This window comes from Dermacentor andersoni, chromosome 2 (assembly GCF_023375885.2).
Source record: "Dermacentor andersoni chromosome 2, qqDerAnde1_hic_scaffold, whole genome shotgun sequence".
NCBI classification, from domain to species: Eukaryota; Metazoa; Arthropoda; class Arachnida; order Ixodida; family Ixodidae; genus Dermacentor; species Dermacentor andersoni.
In genome coordinates this window covers 190,460,072-190,483,016 of record NC_092815.1, presented here as the reverse complement: position 1 = coordinate 190,483,016, position 22,945 = coordinate 190,460,072, and the positions used below count along the sequence as shown (strand labels likewise).

Genomic DNA, 22,945 nt, shown 5'->3' with positions numbered 1-22,945 from the left:
GGATCCAGGGAACAAACGCGCCGGTTTTCGGAGTCTGGCGAATTTCATTGGGCCAGTGTAAGCTCGCGAGCAAGCGCACGGAGATGCCCACCGGCTGCGTCTGTTCTGGACATCGGCATAGCGACGATGTTGGCACTGTTATGTGAGCCTCGAGTGGCTGAGTCTGCTTGCTCGTTTCTAAGGATACAACAATGACTTGGCAACCATTCAAATACGATCTCATGTCCTTTCTCAACTGCCCGATGGTAAATTTCTCGTGTGTCCGTGACAAGTCATTCATGGGATCCACGTTCAAGGCAGAAAGCTGGGCTAGTTGGTGTGTCATCATTATTCAAAAGACTAGCGCAAAATAGCAGGGACAAAGACAGAGAAGACGACAGGACGAGCGCTAATCCTGTCGTCTTCTCTGTCTTTGTCCCTGCTATTTTGCGCTAGTCTTTTGAATAAAGGGATCCACGACTTAATGCAGAGAGCAAACTCTGGAGAGCGGCCATGGAATCGCAGAATATGAACCATTTCTGGGGCGTTTTCTTTTCTCTGCTGCACGCAGAGCCGCAACTTCGACAGCCGTCATTGGTGTGATGAGCGATGTCCCGAATTTTATTATTGTCGATTTTGGTGGGACAAATGTTGCAGCCGGTGTAAACGTGTAAGCGGTCGCTGTAGACCTTATGTTGTAGCAATAATTGTGCTCGCTTCAATGCTACTGACGGCATCTGTGCCTTCTCCTTGATGCCTGGAATGGTGGAATACTGAACACATGAATACATGCGTAATAGGAATACGTGAATACATTCACGTGGAATACTCCACGTGAATGCAAAGACCACAGTGGCAACGAAGGCCATGCTGCTGGGACATAATTCGATGGCTCCGTGAGTAGTCAGGAGACGACTACAACTCGTATGCGGCCGTGATTTTGGCAGGCAAGCAAGGTGAGAAGGTGTCCTTGTGACGTGTAGAATATGCACTGTTCGAGCGTTTACTGCAATGAACGCTGCTATAGGTTGGTCATGCCCCTTGGCGATTGCAGCTGCTGTGGATGCACACAAGCAAACTTTGGGAGACCAAGGCACGTCCGTAGTACTTGGCCTTGTATACTCTAAAGTGTGCGAATGTTCCTTTTACCGGTGCTTCCCAGCACGGGCCGGGTATATCTTACGAATCCCATACATAATGTATGGCATAGCTGTAGCATCGATTGCACAGATGCGCTCCAAGACATTCCGCCGGCAAATTTGAATACATAGGCTATATATTGCAATAAAACTATTCATCTATGAAATATGAGGCGTCCAAGATAAATCACGGTCGATGATGACTCCAATGAAACGGTGCTATGTTTCGTAAGCAATTCTCCATTAATTCATATAACTTATAGAGTCATTGTAATGCGTGTATATGCAAGCAACTAATGAGCACTTTTCTGACGATAGTTCTAGGCCTTTCATATGCCGGTAAGAAGACGTTTGTGTGGCCACCTTCTGTATCCTTGCTGATGTCTGCGTGTCACGTCGGACACCCAGAAGCATATATCGTCTGCATAGATAGATATCCAGAACGTCTTTGGCAATGATCCAACAAGGCCTAAGAGTGCTGCGTTGAAGAGCGTAGGGCTTAACACTGCGCCTTGCTGCACACCTTTGCTGGTTGCTTGGTGGGATGTGACTCCATTCTGTGTAAGCAAGAAGAAGGATCTATCCTCCAAACAGACATGAATCCAGCGCAGTACACAGCCACCAATACCCAGATTAGTAAAAGCATGGAGAATTGCTTGCTGTGCTACGTTATTATATGCGCCTTTGACATCAAGAAATATCGCCACCACTAATCGCTTCTTGCTCTTTTGATGTTGAATAGATGCTACCAAATCAATCACTTTATCGTGGATGACTGACCGCGCCCGAATACCATCATTGCATTCGGATGTACACCCGCCCACAAAATATTGCGGGGTGCGCGAGCGCGCGGCGTAACGACCCTCCTCCCCTTGTAACGGCGAACCTCTGGTATCAATCGTCACTTACAGGGCATACATAGACGAGGGACAAGAAAAGGACGACGAAGACAAGCGCATTGCAAGTGACGATTGATACCATGCAATACCAACTAGCCCGTACCCGAACCTCTGGTGTCGAGACCGACGCCTGCGCGCATGCGTGTCCTTCCGAGACTGCAAGCGTGCATGTTTCCGCGCTTCCTCCTTCCGCGCCGGCGATATCCTAACGTAGCCACGAGGTGCCCCTCTTGCGATTCGCGCTGTGGCAGCTTCGACGAGCAAAACTACGTGAAGCGTGTTTCGAAGCGTGAGCTTGCGCGCGCCACTGCAGTCGCTTTTTGTCGAGTCACGAGCGCTGACGCATAGGGCGCGGTGGTGAACGCAACGAGCCATTTTTCACGCGACAGCGTTAAGGAGCTCGTGTCGCAGAAAAGTTGGTGTCGGCGGCGTTGGCCGTGAGCGAAAAATGGCGGCAGGTAATTCATAAATAAAATCTTCCAAGATGGGCTGGGTGGGAATCGAACCAGGGTCTCCGGAGTGTGAGACGGAGACGCTATCACTCCGCCATGAGTTTGATGGTTCAAAGTGGGACAAAAGCGCCTCTAGTGAATGCGGTGTTGCCTTAGAACCGTGCCGTAGAAAGTTATACTGCTGTGTATATCGGCAATTATGAGCATGTAAATTACAGAAGTCGCAGTTAAACGCGTAGCGAAGTACGTTTCCGCTACATTTCTTCTGCACTTGCCGCACACGCAGAGCCAGCTTGCGGCAAATACAGAAGACACCCTCCTCGCAATGTACGGCGCCACTCCGACAGGTTGCACGCCACTCGCCCGCTTGTCGCCTTCGTCTCGTTTGAGCGCATTGGGGCTGTGCGGGGACCGGTGCTAGGTGCGTCGCGGCCCGGCTGTCCGTGCCGATCACGACATTTGGCTAGCGTAGATCGTTTCCCCCTCCGAGACACCGACTTCTTTGGTTCGTTCCGCTTACTCAGGCGCAAATTTCGTTGCCGCGCCGAACGCTGCGTTGTTCGGCGCTCACCGCGTGATTGGTGGGTGCAAAGTCCGATGCGGGGCGCCTCGTAAGTGATCGCTGCGCCGTAGCGCATTGTCTTACACCTCTTGGCGGGTCGACGGGAACGCTGTCGCTTTCCCCTCTTGAAGGCGAAGCTTAAGCGTCCTCCATTTTTTTTTCTGCGCTGCACCTTTTCGTGGCCAATCTTCGTTGTTTCTTTTTACGAACGGAGCGGAGCGTTCTTCCGCAGATGAGCGTGGCAGAAAACGCGTTCTATAGAAGGAGAAAGGGAAGACGAAAATGAGCTCTTTATTTCCGTTGTATATAAACGACGTTTTGCTCCTCAAAGCCGTCACAGCGCCAATCGCAAGAGCGGCACCTCGCGACTACATTCGCATATCGCCGGCGCGCAAGGAGGAAGCGCCGAAACATGCACACTTGCAGTCTCGGAGAGAAGCGCATGCGCGCAGGCGTCGGTCTCGACACCAGGGGTGCGCGGCTAGAAGGGGAGGAGGGCCGTTTTGCCGCGCGCTCGCGCACCCCGCAATATTTTGTGGGCGAGTGTACCTCATTATGTTCTAAGTACCAATCAAGGCACGTCAACACCATCCTTTCCATGAGTTTCCAAACGCAACTGGCAAGAGCGATGGGACGGTACGATGTCAAGTCTAATCGAGATTTAGAACTGTTAAGTAAAGGTACTATAGGCGGCTGACCTTTAACTTACAAGGAATCAATCCTTCGCGTCCCGAATCGTTACATCTCTTTAAGAGTACCCTGTGGGCTTTTTGGCCAAGGTTTTCAAGCGCCTTGTATGTGACTCCCTCGGGCCTAGGCGATGATGACTTCCTACAAGTTGCCAGCGCAGCTTCCAGCTCTCCCATAGAAAACATGAGATCCTTGCGAGAGTAATGGGATGCCGCAATATCGCGTGATGTTGATAGAGGCAGTGAGGGCAAGCCAGCAATTCTTGCGCGAAAGTCCTCAGCAACGTCTATCTCACGTCGTCCTTTGTTCATGGCACGATACTAAAAAGGGTGGCGCTGTTGCGGAGTCTATTGTAGGCCTCGCAGAGTTCTCCATGTATGAGAGAGAGGCTTATGAGTATCCAAGGAATCGCAAAAGGGTTTCCACGTTTGAGATTTTAACGTATCGATGCGGCGCTGGATATTTTTTTAATATCCGCCTCGCCTCCGTCAATAGTGAATACATTTGCTGCGCTATATCTTCTTTCTGTTCGTCGGCGAATCGCCTGGAAGCCTTTCCAATTCACCTTCATATTCTGTATACTTTGCAGAAGGCCTAAAACTAAATATGGCTCTTTGCAGTGCATTTCGTATCTGATTTTCCAGGTATGACGTGCGGCCTTCTTGGCATCCGTCTTCCATATGCGACCTGAAGTTCGTCCAGTAAAGTTCTACGGAGGGCAGTAGACAGAGGCTTGGCCATTCCCTTGATCTTGAAATACGCTGGAACGCGGTCACTTCCGGGGGTTTTTACGTCTCAGAAACACTTTACACTGCTTCGAAGACACCCAGAGCCCAAAGTCAAGACCGGATAGCTGCTGTAGGTCAGGCCCCGTAAATATGTCGGCCAGCTGTCATTGAGACAACAAACCTCTTGGTACGAGGCTAATGCTACTAGTTTTCTTCCCTTGGAGTCAATCTTGAAACTCCAACTTAACGGGTAGTGTGCGCCAAAAACTCCACTCCGAGAAGAATCCGAGGGCCAGGTGTTGCGAATGACAAAGCACCTACTCATTCCCTGTCAAAACGACTGGATGGCGAAACATACGCAGCTACAAGAGTGAATGTGTTTCTTTGATTTTACAGTTAAACGCACGTATTGGTCGTCGTCGTGACGCATAACTGAATATAGCACGTAAGTAAATTCACACCGAACATAAACGACGACTTCGCTGAGGACATCGCGGATGACACACATTCATAGCCCGGTAGCTTTATTGTAGTTTGAAGATTCGGTTCGCAGATGACGCTGATTGGGAACTTGTTCAAAAACATGGAAGGTCAAAAATCTGAAATTGTTTATCTGAGGCCTTGAGAATTCAGCTGAAAAAGTTATGCTTCCTTGAAATCTTTATGGAATGACAGCGGTGAGTGAGCCATGATGCCGTTCAAGACTTGTACTGGATCCATCGCGTCCAGTATCTGCAGTGCGCTGCGAACATTCGGGGTGTTGAAGTTTGTCAGTGATGTGCACATAACATTCATAAGTGACCTCAGGATGGCAAGTCTCGTGATTCTGCGAATTAGCGTGGCTTCGGTAGAGGTGGCCATGCTTCACTTGAGTTAGCGATGGCGGGCGTCCCTCTCTCATCTCTACTGGTAATGTATGACGTCAGTGGTTCACGACCAGTCTTGGCGCGATTGTGCACTTCCTTAAAACTGCCAGTGTGTTTTCTTTACTTGAGGTGCCGGGAACGTTGGCGTCTCACTTTAGTTGTGGCTTGCTGATGTACCTAATGGTCTCTAACCATTTGCCTCAAGATCCTCTGTTCATTTTTCTGGAACGGGCATTCTTTCGAAGTCATATCGTACGCACCCCTACAGTTGTAGCACTTGAAGTGCATTGCACGACAAATGTCAGAGCTGTGTCAGAACACCGTGAGCATATGCCTGGGTTCTTACAGACAACAATCAAGTGTCCAATGCTCTGACAATTGCTGGAGTGTAGGGGTTCGGGCACAGAAGGTCGTACAGTATGACGAAAATGGCCGACCTAAAGTTTATTCACTCACTCACTCACGTGCGATGGTAGGCAATCACTTTTGAAGAGGAACTCCACGCAAGTTGATTTCCAATACGATAAGCTTGCATTCTGACAATGCTGTCTGTCCTTTTTTGATCAAAGTAGGTAGATCACTGCCACAGATTGAGACGTGGATGTTGCAAAGCACACCTGCAGTGGTTTCTAAGCTCTGTGGAATGTGGCAGCGCACCTTGATGTTATCTGATTGCCTAATCTTCATCAACAGATCTAAGGCGTTTCGTTTAGTAACAGTGATCGCGAGGACATTCTTGCGGTTATTACTTCTGACGTCTTTTATCTCGCCTGGAGCGAGAGCCACCCGATAAACAGAGATGGCCTGTCTAATCAACCGGTTGAGATTGTCCGTAGCTGCCTCGGGAACATAGATAATTGTATGCTCCGGAGCTCTCGGCGTAGGAGTCACAGTCGAATTACTTGATGCGCAGCACCCACTGATATTTGGTCTTTTCGCTTTCCGGCGTATTTAGACCTCGAAGCTTTCAACGTCCGAAGTTGCGTCACTCGAAGGAGAGTACAGCTGTGTGCCATCGCGGTCAGCTAAGCTCCCAGGGCTGTTCCTCTTCCCGCATACGCTGGCTGGTCTGGACGGTGCTCGACCGATTCCACTTCCATCACCGAAAAAGGGAGCGGCGTCTCAGAGCAAACCGGTGAAAACCTATAATTTTCCAAAGCGACCAAAACAGCGATGTTATGCTTGAACTTTGATGCTACGTCTACACGCTAAGAACAGTACTTGCTCACCGCGTCGGCTTCTGTATCACGTACGGATGTGATTTTTACTCAGTCATTTCGCTGCGTTTCTTGTTGAATGAAACTGTCTTAGCTTGCTCCCGGTATATCTATACACCCTTTGTGGGGCCCATTATGTCTCACAGGATTCAGAGGACGCCATTTTAAAAACAACGAATATAGCAGCTGTGCCCGTGCATATGCTATCCGGCGATTGGTATTGTTTGGCCGTGCCATATGTAAGACCGTGGACGTCGCTTTTCACCGTTTTGCATTGTTGCTGTAGCTACGTTGTCATCGTCATCATCAAGCCGTCTTCGAGCCATCGTCGTCATTCCATCGTCGACATTGCGTCGTCATCACAATGTCGCTGCCATGCCGTCGTGACAGTTCCACCTTCGTCATTTTGTCGTAGGGATTGCACTGTGGTCAACCCATTTTCGTCATAGTTTTCTCGTCACGCGATCGTTGTGATTCCACTTTTCTAATCCGTTTGTACTGATGCCATCGTCGATACGCCGTCATTATAGCATTGTCGTCATGTCGTCGTCGTCGTCATACCTTCGTAATAACTCTACCATTGCCATTCCGTTGTCGTCATTCCAGCTCCGTAATTCCATTCTTCGCATCACCGCCATCCTGTCGTCGTTGTAATACCACCGGCACGAATTCAGAGTCGGAATCACGTCGTTGTTACACAATCGGCGTCAATCCAGCATCGACATTACATTGTTACGCCGTCGATGTCACACCAGAGTCGTTAGCTCATGGTTATCAGGCAATCGTCGTCACATCATCGTCGTCTTACCTTGATCGTCAACCCGGCGTCATCTCACCATCGTGGTCGTACAGTTGTCGCCATTACATGGTCGTCATCTGGTCGTCCTCGCACCGTTGTCGTTAAATCATCGTCACCACTCCGCACAGCGTCGTCAATCCATGGTCAGGACGCTGGAGACTCTCGTTCTTGGGTGTTCTATGCAGCCACACGCGATAGAATTGCACTCGGCCTGGCTCTTTTGAACAAAGCTAGATGATATCAAAACCAGCTAGCCAGTGGTTCCTCCATTACATGGTGGAAGTGTTTGGCGCCACCATAAACACCATGAACCGAGTGCCCACTGTGCAACGCGGCAGTATCATCGACGGCGTCTTCACCAAATGGGTTGGTCCAGCCCCTTGCCAGCGCGAATCGTACTTCAGTACACATAGGCCGCTACTATCTATAGAGTGAACCATCTAGCGTTAGCCAAGCTGTCATATGAAAAAAAGGAATAAAAAACTACGTGCAAGATAAGGTTATGGGACTTACGATGTTCGGTTACCTTAGCTGTGACTTACGAAGACCGCAAGTTTTATAATTATATTTTGCAGCGTGTATTTTTCTTCGTTTTCTTTTTATTTGAGCAGCTTCGCTAAAGTTAGCCGGGACACGGTATAATGGTTAGCATCCTTGCAGCTGAAGAAACATCAGCGAAAGCGCTTACGAAGAGCACGTAGGAAAAAAAAAACAACTTTGCCCACACATTTGCGTCGTCTATACTTTTCATAAATGCTTCCCATGACATGGATAATTATCAATGATGTTTTAAGCCTTAATGCTCTAGGTACCTCCAAATGCTGTGTCGATGAATACGAATTAAGTCAGTCAGGATCTGAAAGTTCATTCTTTTATAACCAAGCAACAACCAAAATAGTTGCGGGAGGAATAACTTATCATCGGTAAAGCAATGCTCATTATCCGTATGAATCTTGCCGAAATTCACTCCCCATTATTTTTCAGTCGATGAACGAACAAGTCACCCACCATACAATAGCCTTCTGCTTAAGCTCGGATGAAAGCTACGGATGACGTTTCTCTTAAATCATGATGTTTGATCATTACAGAGTGCCTGGATAACGTCAAAAAATTGGCATCAGCGTTCGAAGCTAAAATTCTCGAAATTTCAAGCAGTTTCCCAGGATTACGAAAGCTCCGCTGCCTTTCTGATGCGAGCTAGTTCCAATACAAAACTCGCAGTTATTTTTAAACCTCTGACGCCATGAACATGACTACAGAATCTTTGGGAAATGGAACTTTTTGCTACTGCGCACGGTAAAAGCGCCTAAGATGACGTTGGCGGCACTATCATCGTTTTAGTGCCATGTGCTCTTTCAAGAAGCGTCGTAATTCAAAGAAGATGGAAATTTTAACTGGTCAGCAGTCGATATGAGTAAGAGACGACTAGAGTATTGGTGGAAGAAAAGCAGGGAAGAGATTTATAGAACCGGAGTCATCGCAAGTGCAAGTAATGGTACAGTACAGGGATAGAGGTTTTAAATACAAAAATTAAGATCGCGATTGCACAGGCGAAAGGCTCGATACCGATACACGTAATAAAACGTGATAAATTTAAGCAGGCTATGGGACCATTTCTTCCCGCCCCATTTCAAAGGGAATGCCAATAAACATCATCATCATCAACATCACGGCTATAGCTAGCCTTCAGAGGCCGTACAGAGAACACATGACGACCCACTACCAGGTCTTCAAATGGGCGAAAGAAAAAGCGAAGAAAGCCATGATCCTGTGCGTGCTTAAGCAGGTTGTATAAAAAAAATCAAACTAGCGCCGCAAGAAAGCTGTATCAGTCACCAGATATGTGCTGTTAGGATTGGTAGGTCAATCCCACCGTTCGTAACCAGTTGTCAAGATTGGAGTCGGGCATGAATTAGAAGGTAGCTGGCCCATGCCGTCGTCCAACTTATCCACGCTGACGACGTTGTTGAAGGGAAGGACTGCTTCTCATCGACAACCAGGAATATGGGTTTATTTACAGTATCTACATAAGGACGTTGCAGTTCATCTGTCTAGCATGATTGCGAGAGAAAGTACATTGAGCAGCCGCACAACAGTGGTTTAAAAACACTCGGTCCTCCCTCGATCCCTAGGTAAAGGAAACGTTCGACCAGTAGACGAGCCGCCTCTCTGCGAGAGGACTTACACACACACACTTCTGCACAGGTTCACAGCAGTGTTACCAGATGGCGCAGAGTGCCGTAGCCAAAGTATAGGAAAATTGTAGCCCAAAAATAGCCAACCACACAACCAGGCCAAGACAGTTAGTAGCCAAAATGTAGCCAACATTACCCATCGGACAGTCAGATGAAGTTTTTTTATTCGCAACTAAAATTCGAACAGAAAACAATAAACTTGTTACAAAAGATACCTACGGTTGACTAGACCAAGTGACGCAGCAGAAAGCGAAAACTATCACATTTGTAAAAAAAAGCGAGATCACTAGGCTATAAAAATCTTACTCGCGTTGACACATGGCCACTCAAGGAACATGTTTCAGATTACCGCACACCAGTTTATGCCCTTCATTCATTCACATCACTACTCGTACATGACAGCACTGTTAAGCTTCGCCAAGAAACGCGGGCTTGGTTCAAAATTGTTGCAGCACCCTTACTCCTTTAAGCCACATCGCACATGGAGTATCATTTCCAAAGTACGCACGCTTAGTTTGTTTCGATGGTCTGTTTTAGTTACGGTCACCAGACTGAAAACTCTCTCTACAGCGGCGTTTGACACTGGCAAGCACAGAAGTGCGAAGGCAACTGCCGACAATTTAGGAAAGAGAGGTTCGCCTGCACTGTTAGTGAATTTCGCAACCGCTCGCCAGAATTCACTCACATTGTCACTCATAGCGTGAGACGGGAGCATCGACTGCAAAGTTCCGTACTCGCTTTCAAGGCTTGATGTACTACTCGGTGCTGCAACAATGGAAATGACTCTGTGAAACGTACGAAACGGTGTGTCACGAATGCATCTGGGCCTCAACAGTTTGAAGTTCTGCAGTAGCTCTAGGTTGTCAGGCAGCCTTTTTAGCAGTGATTTGATACACGCCACAAGGTACACACGACAGCGGTCAAGCATCTGGTCCTTCTCGCCGTCTGAAAGCGAGCTCTTGTGAAAGGCGTCAGAGAAAACAGTTCCGTAGTTACACGCACGTACGTGAAGCAAGTGCTTCTCCCACTCTGCAGTTGGACAAGCATGCTCCTTCAGGACCACTCTAAACAGCATCGACCTGACATGCATATCTAAATCTTCAAAAAGCTTAACTGGATCAGGATTTTCCGATTGAAATAACCTATTGACTCTGTCGAATTCCGAGATGATGGGCTGAATGAAAAGCATGTACAGATAATTTTTTTCGTCTCGGAACATTTCGTGCAGTAGTCGTGCTGTGCACCGCTCTGTGTTTTGAGCTATCTGAAAATGCAACCGCAGCTCCGTCCACTGGTCGATAATGCGATTCACAGCTGCAGCAACACTCAGCCACCGAGTGTTCGCTATGCTGACCAACCTGATTGGGTTGGTCTTATTGATAGCAGAGTAGATAAGGCGATACTGCTCTCGCCGTTTTGGTGAACATGAAAACCAATTATAGCACTCCTGCACAAGAAATTCAATGTTAGCAGAAAGAGCAGCGGTTGCTTCACTGCAGCCAAGGTGGAGGGAATGGCAAGTACACTTCGCAAGTATATGTTTTGGTTTTCCTCTTTTAGAAGAGAATATAACGAGTGGTGCCGGCCGCACATCACGCTGGCACCGTCCGTACCAATTCCAACACATTTTGTTAAATCTAGGTGGCATAACTCAAGAAAAGATTTAAGTTCCACAAACATGCCGTTAGCAGACGCGTCAGTGATAGGGAACAGTCCCAAAAACCTGGTCTGAAAATCATCTGCTTTCATAGAAAAGAACCTAACGACAACGCCCATCTCTTTTTCGCATGAAATGTCCGTGCTCTCGTCGATGATAAGGGAGTAGGGCTGCTCTCCGATGTCTTCGAGTAGCATCTCTCGGAAGGTAAGTCCAAGAACCTTTGAGACCAGAGCAGTACACTTTGTGCGTCCAAGCGTTACTCCGACCGCAACATTTGACTCGGGAAATGTACTTGCCAACAGTGGAGCCAAGTGATCCGCAGAGCACAGCGAGCTATGCACAGCGACATGCGCTGCCAGCGCAGCTCTGCAATCTTCAGCTGAGTTGATGTTGGCTTCGAAGGCCCGGGCTTGAAGTGCGAGTCGATAGGCCTGGTTACAGACGCAAGCTTCATCTATTTCATATTTTGAATGTGCTTGTGCCTCGTAACATGGACCTTGAGGTCCTGCACGTGCGGCCTCAGCTTGCACTTGCGTGCTTTGCAGTGTACCCTGTCGATGGCGTCTCCGTTGCCCTCCTGTCTCGAAGGCATGATCCAGTCTATTTCAAAAAAAAAAAAAAAATAGTAAACTGTGAATTTATGCTGTAAACCTGTCGTAGACTATAAAATTAGCTAACAGCAGATACTTACCTTTGAAATCTGGGTTTTGCTCCCATTCTTTCTGGTATTTCCTTGGGTATTTCGCCCACTTCCCCATTGTGCACAAATGAAGAGGCGAGACAAACACACAGAGCGAGCACAACAGCAGCAGCTTTCATGCATGCATGGTTTCACTATCCAGACACCATAGTTTCACTTTCAAGCAAGCGAGCAGGAGAGCGGCTTTGGCTAAATGCGCCGTACGCAGAATCCCTAGCCAACAAAAGCCACGACATTCTCCACGGAAACACGCCACGTAGACGGAAGCAAAGAATGCAAGCAAGCCGCGAAAAGGCTGCAGCAGCTACTAATTAAACGTAGCGCTCTTCCAAAAACACGCTTTTTTACCATTAAAAATTTCAGGGAGCGTATAGCCGAAAAATAGCCACAACGCCAAATTATCTAAAAAGCAGCCAGGAAAAATTGTAAGTAGCCCAATTTGGCTATACATAGCCCAATCTGGCAACACTGGTTCACGGTCCCCACCGACGTCAGACGGTCTTCGCAGAACTCAGGGCTTACGTCAGGAAAGGTGCATCTTATTCCCCGAGCTGACCCCCACAGCGCGGCCGCCGGTGCTCCATCGTCTTGTGTCTTGAAAGGCGCGTGGGAAGGGGCCTCCGAAGACGTTCCCTCGGCAACTCACCCGCTCGCGGCATACCAGGTCGGCGGTGGCGTGTTTAGTCATAAAGCCTGGTTCGTCGAACTCATCTCGGCAATCCCGCGACGAAGGGTGGCAGACATGGCGTATTGTTCTCCGGACACAGTAGACTTTGTGACGCCGTGTGGCTAGAGGGTTGCGGTGGCGTTCCAGGAAAAGTTGACGCCGCTGTCGCAACTGGCTGGCAAAACTTGCACTTCAGCGGGCCATTCTTAAATGTGCCTATCCCCCCACGTTCATTAATCGCGACTATTGGCGATCTGTGCAGGGCTGACTTACTACTCATCGACACAGGATGTGTAGGCGGCCCAGTAAGAAGAGGCATTCTCCAACACTTCTGAAACACCCTGCTTAGAGATAGGCGGTCAGTGCGTAGAGTTTCGCCACCAACCCGGGGCGTGTTTTACAGTAAAGACGCACTGGTCAATATGGTCAAGACGCTGGTCCAAGCGCTGTACGTAGGGGGAACCAAACGTTTTTTTTTTAAAAGGACACATTATTCTCGTCTAAAAAAAACTATTCCAATCAATATTTCTAAAATGAATTGTTACGTGTACTTCTATGAAACGCGTAACTTCTGTGTTGTCTAGATAGACCATCCCAATCGTGAATTAACCGATGAAAACTTTACAGAAATGCCATTTTTACAAATTTGTGATAATTGTCCTGGTACATTAGTCATTGTTGCATGCGCAAATATTTTAGGTAATGTTTTAGACACAAGGCTGTCAAGAACAGTTAAAAAAGAGTATGGATAAATCATAAGTTTTTATACATGATGTAGAAAATGCCATAAACGAGCCTTTTTGCCCGCATTATTATTATATTGAAAATGAAGCCAGCGTCTATACAATGCACGGTGCATAGTATGACACTCCGTTTTCATGGGTGCGTTGTTAGAGCTCGACTGCTGAGTGCACTGAACAGAACATCCTTCGTAAGGACGACACCTGTCACACACACCTGTATGGTATGGTATGAGGAACTTTATTTAGGTCCTGAGGTATCAGTCTGGGACTGATGCGGGCCGCTCCCACGTCGGGACAGAGAAGTCGAGCCCCTCTGCCGTCACACGGGCCCTCTGGACAGCCCTGAGTTGGTCCGCCAGCACTTCACTGTGCAGCATCCGCTGCCACCACTGTTCACCTCGAGAACCATCACCGACCAACGCCAAGCAGCGCCAAAGCATGTGTTCTAAATCGAGCAAACCCCCACACTTACTACAATAAACAGAAACCCTGCCGTTGTCATATTTTTATACTACATGTCCAGCCTAACCTGTGCAAAATTTTAAGAACATGTGCAAGTGCCACGTAGCCGGACAATGTCGACAAATGACAAGGTAATGTCGTTTGCCATCGCTTGGAGCAAGTCAGCCAATTTTTGCATTTGTCCTAGTTGCATATTTAGTTATTATTAATGAATCAACTTCATTGTAAATATGACATTTCGACCAGAAGTGTCAATGAGAAAATTGTACACCATCGTGAAAAGTTTCCGACTGAGATTTCCGTTGCTCTAAACGGCCTGCATAAAAGTTTTTCAAGCCTGAAGGAAAGCCTGCGAAAATGTGTAATGGCGAAATGAGTGTCGGAGAGAAAAAAATTCGGCACTGCGGCCTTCAATAACAAACCACAATACGCCTGCGCGCGTGCCCGCGCACGCCTCAATCGGGTCACAGCGTACTCAAATTTTTTGCGTAATGTTGAAGAAGGCAGGTATACGTCGGCCTGTACGCGTCACGTGAGTGTTGAAACACTGTGTTTCGTTGAAACAGATTTGCGGGTGAGGCCGAAAAACGTTTTGCGAAATATTTTTATTCTCCCTAATTCCGAATTTTTTATGAACCCGCATGAACCGTTTCAAACCGGTTCGGCGGCGGCCGCATTTCTACGGGGGCGAAATGCAAAAACGCCCACGTCCCGTGAATTGGGGGCACGTTAAGGATCCCCCGGTGGTCAGAATTAATCCGGAATGCTCCACTACGGCGTCTCTCATAATTAAGTCGCGGTTCTGGCACCTAAAACCCCAGAATTCAATTCGCTTCAAGCCGGTTCGAACCGTTACATCTCTGCCCAGGAGCTGTACATGAACGGAACCGGAAACTATGCCGAAAGCTGAACCCGAACCCGAAAGCTTTTCCGTTCGGCATCCTGGCAGCGAGCGAAGTCGGCGAACGTTGAAATTTGATCCGCGGGTCAAGCACGCCGGTTATTTTATATCTGACTTCTAGAATTTTCCGGAGTAGTCAGTGGTGCTCGTGCGCCTTGCAGAATTCACAGCATTATCGCTTCGCGCATGTAATCTGATTCCGCAAGCGCAGGGAGCAACATCGACAGCAGATAGAAAGGGCGACGACAATCGAGAATGTTCTGACACATGAAAGCGCCTTTTACGTTGACCGATAACATTCGCAATTGTTATCAGGTGATAAACGGTCGCAGCAAAGAGAAAAAGCAAGTGTACGCGTGTCACTGTTGTAGAGCAAGCAGCGCCGTTTAGTTCAGATGTTTGCGTGGTATTTTAAACTGAACGCTCGACAATGTCTCTAGCACTGTAAAACTTAATGAGGTGATGATACAAATCATAGAAAGGCGTGCGTTTCGGAACCATCGAAAGGAGCACGGAACGATACTTGACTTCAGGGCTAAAATTTTTTACAGCGCGCGCGTCATTCACGCTTGAAACATGGGTTGAGAATCGCTTGGGTCGCGCCCACGCTTCTCTCGCCCAGTGACGTTCCTATTTGCTCTGGTGCAGCTTGTACCGAAAGCTGGAAGCTGACTTTCGGATGTGGTCTCTGGAGTGGAGCACACTATCTTTGAAGGTTGACAGACACAATGCCGAAAAGCCGAACGTACAACATAGTTCACCATGCGAAACGAAAATACGAATTGGAAAATATGCGTTCACAGAAAAATCGCGAAACCGGGAAGCTGGAAAAATTTGACAGCCGAATTGAATAAAGCAGACGCATATTTGATATCTCTATATCTTGCGGATTACGTCGTATTCATTTTTTGTATTCTTATCCCCCGGCGTATTGATGGTGCTTGTAATAGCTTTGTTTGCATTTAATCTTGAACTCCAATGCTCGTGACTTCACGTCATCCTAAGATCGATAGCAAACACTACTAGTCCTAAAAAAAGCTTCGAAACAGAGTTTATGCAAAACATACGTTAAACTGCAGCATGTCTACGTCTAGCCCCTAATCGGCGATAATTGTCGAGGCTTGACGTCCTTTGGTAGATTGTTCCAAGTGAACTGTCATGCGGGCTGTTTGTAGGACATCATAAGGTATTTGGGTAGCACATTCAGGAACACATGCACAAGAAGACGCAAACACACGATACATTTTGGCTGTGCGCGAGTCTGATATACTGCGCAGGTACACCAATAACGAAGCTTGTTTGCAATATAGTTTACCATCGCATGCAGCGCTCGTTGTGCTGCATTGAGAAGTAAGTGTAGCTGAATCAAATTTGCTGAGAAAATACTGCACTACATGTTTCGAATTTGGCACCGATTAACAAGAAAAAGTACCAGAGCTGATTTACATGAACGGAATGGCTAGAAAGTGGCATAATAGACACACTGAATGCTTTGGGCTCTCAAATTCTACGAGTATCTAAAGCAGTAACAAAAGTGCATTATGAAATCAATAACTGATAAAAGATAGGACATTAAAAAACACTCCTTTTTATTTCTGTTTCTGTTCACGAAAAACACATTATGAAAATGCTATTTTGGTGCACTGAGTGTTATGCAGAATCAGAAATAGCTACAGGCACGTGCCAAAAGAACTTACATATTCACCTTAGGCCTTCATAAAGAAAAATTGCAACGGTGAAGTCATCCAGAAAAAAAAGCAAGAATACGTTTCGACAGAGGCTGAGACCGAGACCAAAACAAAGACACAGCGTGGGTGACGGAATGGTACACCAGCCTTTCTGTGAAATTATTACATCAGGTAAGGAGCTCCGAAGTGCTTGCAATCACGTTTAACGCTTTCCGCCTAAATGTACGCGCTCACGGAGCGGATGTGAAACGCTTTTCACGTCAAATGCACGTTTTTCGTGATAAACGACCTGAGTCGAACGAACACAAGACATTGTAGTTCTGCAAGCAGCGGTAGCAACGCGTAAAATGGTAAAAAAAAGACAACGGGTTGGAATGTGTGTTACGTGTGTCCATCAAGTTCGCAGGCGTCGTTGACGAGAGTATAAAAGCTAGCTGGGGGCAGCAAGGAGCCAGCAGAAGACATTCGCCATCGCCTCAGCGTCGTTTGGTGGACAACGTCTCTGGACAGAAGTGGGAGCTTCATAAGACTCGAAATGTTTCCTGCGGTGAGACACAAATCGGCGCTCTTTATCCGTCAACGAACCCCCTCAGCAGTATTCGCTCATAGCTGTTTTTTTTCTCTTGGTTATCATGCTTTGTCACACGTGGGAGCAGCTACGCAAGGCCATTGTACTTGTAGTTACAGTTCCGTGTTAGGTCAATAGGTTCAGTAATTTAAGTAAGGCGACGTGCACTGCAAGCTAATTGGAAGTGATTTAGGTCAAAGCACCGTCGGTATTCTTTCTTAAGTTCTCTGCTCGGCGATAGCACGCTAACGTGTTTTTTGTATTGCCTAAAACGAACACGTGTGGAAGTACACTCGAATGCTGCAAGTCGATAATGGGAATTCCAGACTTGCATGAGCGTGCTAATCTCTTATCGCAATTAGCTATTATATCCTACGTTATGCTATACTTGCAACGTGTGCATTCTCGATGATATTTTAGAACAAGATGGCTTGTGCAAGCCCTTTCTTTAGCGTATCATGGCTACACGACTCAGACGATTCCACGAGAGTAGCCGTCCCCCATCTGCGTCTTCCGGCTTTGCTTGGTATGTCAGCTGTCATGTACCTACAGCTGTGCAAGACGGCGTAGTCTTCGCGAAAACAAAACAATGTTCGATGCGCAAAGCCCTTTGTAGGGGTTCGATATATAGAGCGTAAACAATGCTACTATATCCTTCATAATAAAAGCATCTCTCTTACGCTCTTGCTTAATCATGAATTTATGAGTCCCGCGTCTTTATAGTAACAATCAGACAGTTCTCATTGGATGAAAAGTACGGATATCTAATGTTGTTGCTGCGCAGTATTGATGTTTCTCTCGAACACCAGGTGCAAGTTCTGCTTTACTGGCTCGTTGGTAAAGCCTACGCACAACACTACAACCAGCCGACTCAACCAGCCCAACGAGGCGTTGGCTTCCCAAACTACCCTGCTCCTGCAGCCCCTTACGGACGAGGATACGATACCTACGCCTCTGTGAGTGTAAACTGCGGTACCTATGCAACTACTTGGTAATAGCATTTTGAGGCAACGGTGTCTTTAGATTTGTGAGCTTAGGCATTTGCACTTAGATGAGTTGCCGAACGAAAGCAACATTTCAGGTTCCCATGACTTCTCAGGAAAATCTCTTGAGCACGCTGGTAGCTGCTTTTAATTCTTAATATATGATTGCGAAAGTATTTAATAAATGAAATACACAAATCGTAAGGAGTGCTCCCAGATTGTTGTGTGAACGACCAACCGGAGTTGTGTGGCTAGCAGCAATTCACATTTCACACACTTCAAGCACTGCCTAACCATGTCATAATTTTCCTTCATTCAGATCTATCTTATATCATGCCAAATATGCGCAAATACCAATTCATTCAATTTGGTTTTTCAAAGTTTCTTAGAAATTCAACGCCCTTTCGGCATTGTTTGCATCGCCTTTAAAACTAAGTGCATCTGCATATGCAAAATTACCAACCACGCTCGAAATGCTACAATCATCAATAATCAGGTGAATCAAGGCTTGAATTTTGTTACATGCAATCATAGAAAGAAACAGAAAATGAATGGGCGGGAAATTGTCGAAGCTATCAGTGTTGTCTTCTCTAGCTTTTCCAGACTCCGGCACAGTACGGTTTCGGCTACAATACGGCGGGCGAGTACAACAATCGGCAGTTCGGCGCGGCGCAGGACCGCTCCAACTTTCCCAAGGCCGGCATGTACGGCTACCCGGACGCCGGCGGCCTCTACCGCCAGATGAACTACGCGGACGCCCAACAACGCTTCCAGGCCACCCCTGGCTCCGTGGGTGCTCACGAGCGGGGCACTGCCCCTGGCGTCAGCCGTGATGCGGCATTCAACGCGGCGCCCATCATCCTCCGCGTTCCCCCAGGATCTGCCCAGGACGCTGCAGCTGCAGCGTATGGTGCGAGGCCTGCGGCACCTAACGCCGGAGGTTATGGAGCTTATGGACGGCCAGCATCCGAGGCGTACGCACTCGCTGCTGGCGCTTTCGAGTATGCGCCCTACGGACGTTACGGCTATGGGTCCAGCGAGGCGGCTGTCGGTGGGCAGGCTTACGGCAGCTTCGCTCCCTATGGTCCCGCCGGCTACGCTGCCGGCTACACCCCTAGTGTTATTGGTGGACAGACCGCGTATGGAAGCCAGCCTGCCGCCCATCGGGGCTACCGCCGTCGTTGAGAAACGCGGCAAGGCCGCTACAAGTAGCACGCGGAACAAGTAGCACGGGAACTGTGGTCAGCTGTCGACCACAATGTAAGTTGAACATAATACTTAAAGGAGAAAATAAAAAAAAGTTCAAAGCGGATGCTCATTGTGGAATTGTCGTGGTGGCTCTTGTGAAGCTCCAAGGCGAATAGTACTCTTTGGCACTTTCGTCCGTCCTCGTGGCTTGTCGGCGGTCGGTGGTCAATGGTCGGACTTGTCATAAGGCACCGGTGCAAAGGGCGCGTGCTCTCGGGCTACCTATAATTGCTGGGCGCATAAATTGTTGAAGGCGAACTTTACAGGTATCTGATATACGCGTGCTTTGTAGTACTATTGTACTCTCACTTGGGACGTCGGACATAGGATACAGCCAAACGAACGTGTGCCGGGCCATGTGTATTTACGTCATCGAAACTAATTGTTTCTCGTTTGCCCAGATTAATTTACTTCTGCTTCAATTATTTACAGCATTCAAACAGCAAAAAGTAACATTTATAACAATAATAAGAGAGTTGAAAATTTCATTTACCATTATTCTGAATTCGAAGTCTTTCCTTTATATAGGACAAGAAGAAGAAACTTTATTAAAAAATGGTGCGGCAGTTTTTATTGTGGTGGCCTCAGGTGGCGGCTCGAAGTCCTCGGACTGGGGCGGCATCTTCGGCATGCCGGACGGCCGAGAGCTGGTCTGCCAACTCCGAACTTTTGAGAGCCGCCTCCCAGCGGCGGCGACGCCGACGGAGAAGGTCCCCGGCGGCCCCCGCAGCCGGGGCATCGTCGGGAAGAAGCGAGCTCGAGGCTTCCCGTACTCTGGCAACGACCGCGATTATGTACGCGTCGCGAACGGAGGTGCTTTCATTACCGTGGTTGGCGGCACATTCCCAGAGCATGTGTCGCAGCCTTGCTCTCTGTACGCAAGCTTTACACAAGAATATGATTATTTTAGGTTCTGTATTGCATCCCTTTTCTGCAAAGCAGATTACTTCATCCGCAATAATTTCATTTGATTCATTATCGGTGTCGTTCATATTTACATTATATTGTTACGTGTGGAAAGACACAAAATAAAGAGGCTATATACAGGCTATTTACACTGGAGACAGATCGCCAGGCCGACACTCGCTCGCGCCAAGGGCACAGACCCACTTCGTCGTCGTCCTCGCGGCGGCTCGTCCGTTGAGCATCGCTCGGTGATATCGTAATACTACCCCCCGGCGGCAAAAGCGCCGTCACGGTGCTGTTAAATATCCAAGGCACGTGGAGAGTTGTAGCCTTTGAGTCGGGCGACGTGGACAATGTCACTGGTTGTCACAGCGGAGGACGTTGTGGGCGTGGCTAGAGCGATTGCGTAGGTGACATCGGTTACTTGGCGAAGCACGCGATATGGGCCTGTGTAGCAGGAAAGCAGTTTTTCACAAAGGCCAACTTTACATGATGGTGACCAAAGCAACACGAGGGTGCCGGGCACAAAATGGACATCACGGTGACGGAGGTCGTAGCGTTGCTTTTGTTTGCCTTGAGAGACTTGTAGACGAGTGCGCGCAAGTTGGTGAGCATGGTCAGCATGGGCGATAGCATCACGGGCATAAGCGCTAGTTGAAGCTGTGGTGGACGGAAGCACAGTGTCCAGTGGTAGCGTCGGTTCACGGCCATACAAGAGGTAAAAAGGCGAAAAGCCAGCAGTTTCGAGACGGGAAGAGTTATACGCAAATGTAATGTAAGGTAGAGCCTGGTGCCAGTCACGGTGGTCGTCTGAAACGTATTTGGATAGCATGTCTGTAAGGGTGCGGTTCAAACGCTCAGTGAGGCCGTTGGTTTGAGGGTGGTAGGAGGTGGTAAATTTATGCTGTATTGAGCAGGCACGCATGATGTCGTCAATGACTTTGGCTAAGAACGTACGCCACGGTCTGTTAGCAATTGACGCGGAGTACCATGAATCAAAATGATATCATGCAGGAGGAAGTCCGCAACATCAGTTGCGCAACTGGTCGGAAGAGCGCGGGTTACGGCATAGCGGGTCGCGTAGTCCACCGCGACCGCAACCCACTTGTTTCCTGATGTGGATTCCGGAAATGGGCCGAGAAGGTCTAAGCCGACACGATGGAAGGGCTTGGCAGGGATGTCCAGCGATTGTAGGTAACCAGCGGGGAGCTGGGAAGGATTCTTGCGTCGTTGGCAAAGTTCACAAGCGGCGACGTAACGTCGTACGGAACGGGCAAGGCCCGGCCAGAAGAAACGGCGACGTACACGGTCATAGGTTCGAGATACGACGAGGTGTCCCGCCGTTGGTGCGTCATGAAGCTCTTGTAGAACGGTTGAGCGGAGGTGTTTAGGTATGACAAGTAGGAACTCAGAGCCGTCCGGATGAAGGTTACGACGGTACAGAGTACCGTCGCGGAGGACGAAGAGGCGTAGAGTGGCGTCGGCCGGAGAGTGTTCAAAACGGTCGATGAGTGCTCTGATGTAGGCGTCACGACGTTGTTCGTCGGGGAAATGAAGCAGCTGCGACACAGAGAATACACAAGCAGCAGTGGTAATATTGGAGGAATCAGGGTCGTCAACAGGGTAACGCGACAAGCTGTCAGCGTTCTGGTACAGGCGGCCAGACTTGTAGACCACAGAAAATGAAAATTCCTGTAGCCTCAAAGTCCATCCACCAAGCCGGCCTGTAGGATCCTTTAGCGATGAGAGCCAGCAGAGAGCATGATGGTCAGTGACTACGGAAAAAGGGCGACCGTAAAGGTAAGGACGGAACTTCGCAACCGCCCAGACTACACCAAGGCATTTTCGTTCCGTAATGGAATAGTTGCGCTCCGATGGTGTGAGGAGGCGGCTCGCATAAGCAATAACGCGATCCTGGCCACGCTGACGCTGGGCTAAGACGGCACCTACGCCATGACCGCTGGCATCTGTACGCAATTCTGTAGGGGCATCAGGGTCGAAGTGGGCGAGAATGGGTGGTGAGGAGAGAAGAGTGACGAGACGAGAGAAGGCGGTGGCTTCTGCAGTACCCCACGAGAATTGTACGCCTTTCTTCAAAAGATTAGTGAGGGGTCTAGCAATTGCCGCAAAATCTTGAACAAAACGACGAAAGTACGAGCATAGCCCGACAAAACTTCGAACGTCTGCGGCTGTCTTCGGAACCGGAAAGTCTCGGACAGCGCGAGTTTTGTCGGGATCGCACTGTACTCCGGAAGCGTCAGCGAGGTGGCCCAGAACAGTAATTTGGCGGCGGCCGAAACGACATTTGGACGAGTTAAGTTGGAGCTTCGCCTTTCGAAATACACCAAGTATAGCTGTTAGACGCTCAAGGTGAGTGTCGAACATGGGCGAGAAGACGATGACGTCGTCGAGGTAGCAGAGACATGTGGACCATTTGAAACCACGGAGCAAGGAGTCCATCATACGCTCAAAGGTGGCGGGGGCGTTGCATAATCCAAACGGCATTACTTTAAATTGGTATAGGCCATCAGGTGTGATGAACGCGGTTTTTTCTCTGTCCATATCGTCAACAGCAATCTGCCAGTATCCAGAATGAAGATCATTGGAAGAGAAATAGCTGGAACCGTGGAGGCAGTCAAGGGCGTCGTCTATACGTGGGAGCGGGTAGACGTCCTTCTTAGTAAGCCGGTTCGGGAGACTCCATCGCGGCGACCGCGCGCAGTGGCGTTCACTGTACCTATTCGGTAAAGAGATAGCGTCTGTGAACGATTCTGTGCTTTCAGTTTGCCCAAGATTATTATATCGACAGTTAAAAACTTCCCTCGTTTTGAGAGTACTTACATAAATGTCCACAAGGGCTGCCCCGTGGTGTTTTTATTGAGCGCCGTAAGCG

At 48.4% G+C, this 22,945-nt stretch overlaps 1 protein-coding gene across 1 annotated transcript; it reads left to right on the top strand.

The window, feature by feature from the left end:
• The first annotated feature begins 16,684 nt into the window (after positions 1-16,684).
• Positions 16,685-19,204, top strand: LOC126540303 (uncharacterized). The gene is made up of 3 exons (XM_050187106.3): positions 16,685-16,894; positions 17,725-17,871; positions 18,493-19,204. Exons 1-3 carry the CDS (start codon positions 16,883-16,885, stop codon positions 19,081-19,083), a joined length of 750 nt encoding a protein of 249 aa, XP_050043063.1. The 5' UTR covers positions 16,685-16,882; the 3' UTR covers positions 19,084-19,204.
• Positions 19,205-22,945: the final 3,741 nt, after the last annotated feature.

Excerpts from the sequence above, each read along its gene's own strand:
- LOC126540303 (XM_050187106.3), top strand. Across the intron at positions 17,872-18,492 it reads GATACGATACCTACGCCTCT|CTTTTCCAGACTCCGGCACA; the intron begins GTGAGTGTAAAC and ends TGTCTTCTCTAG.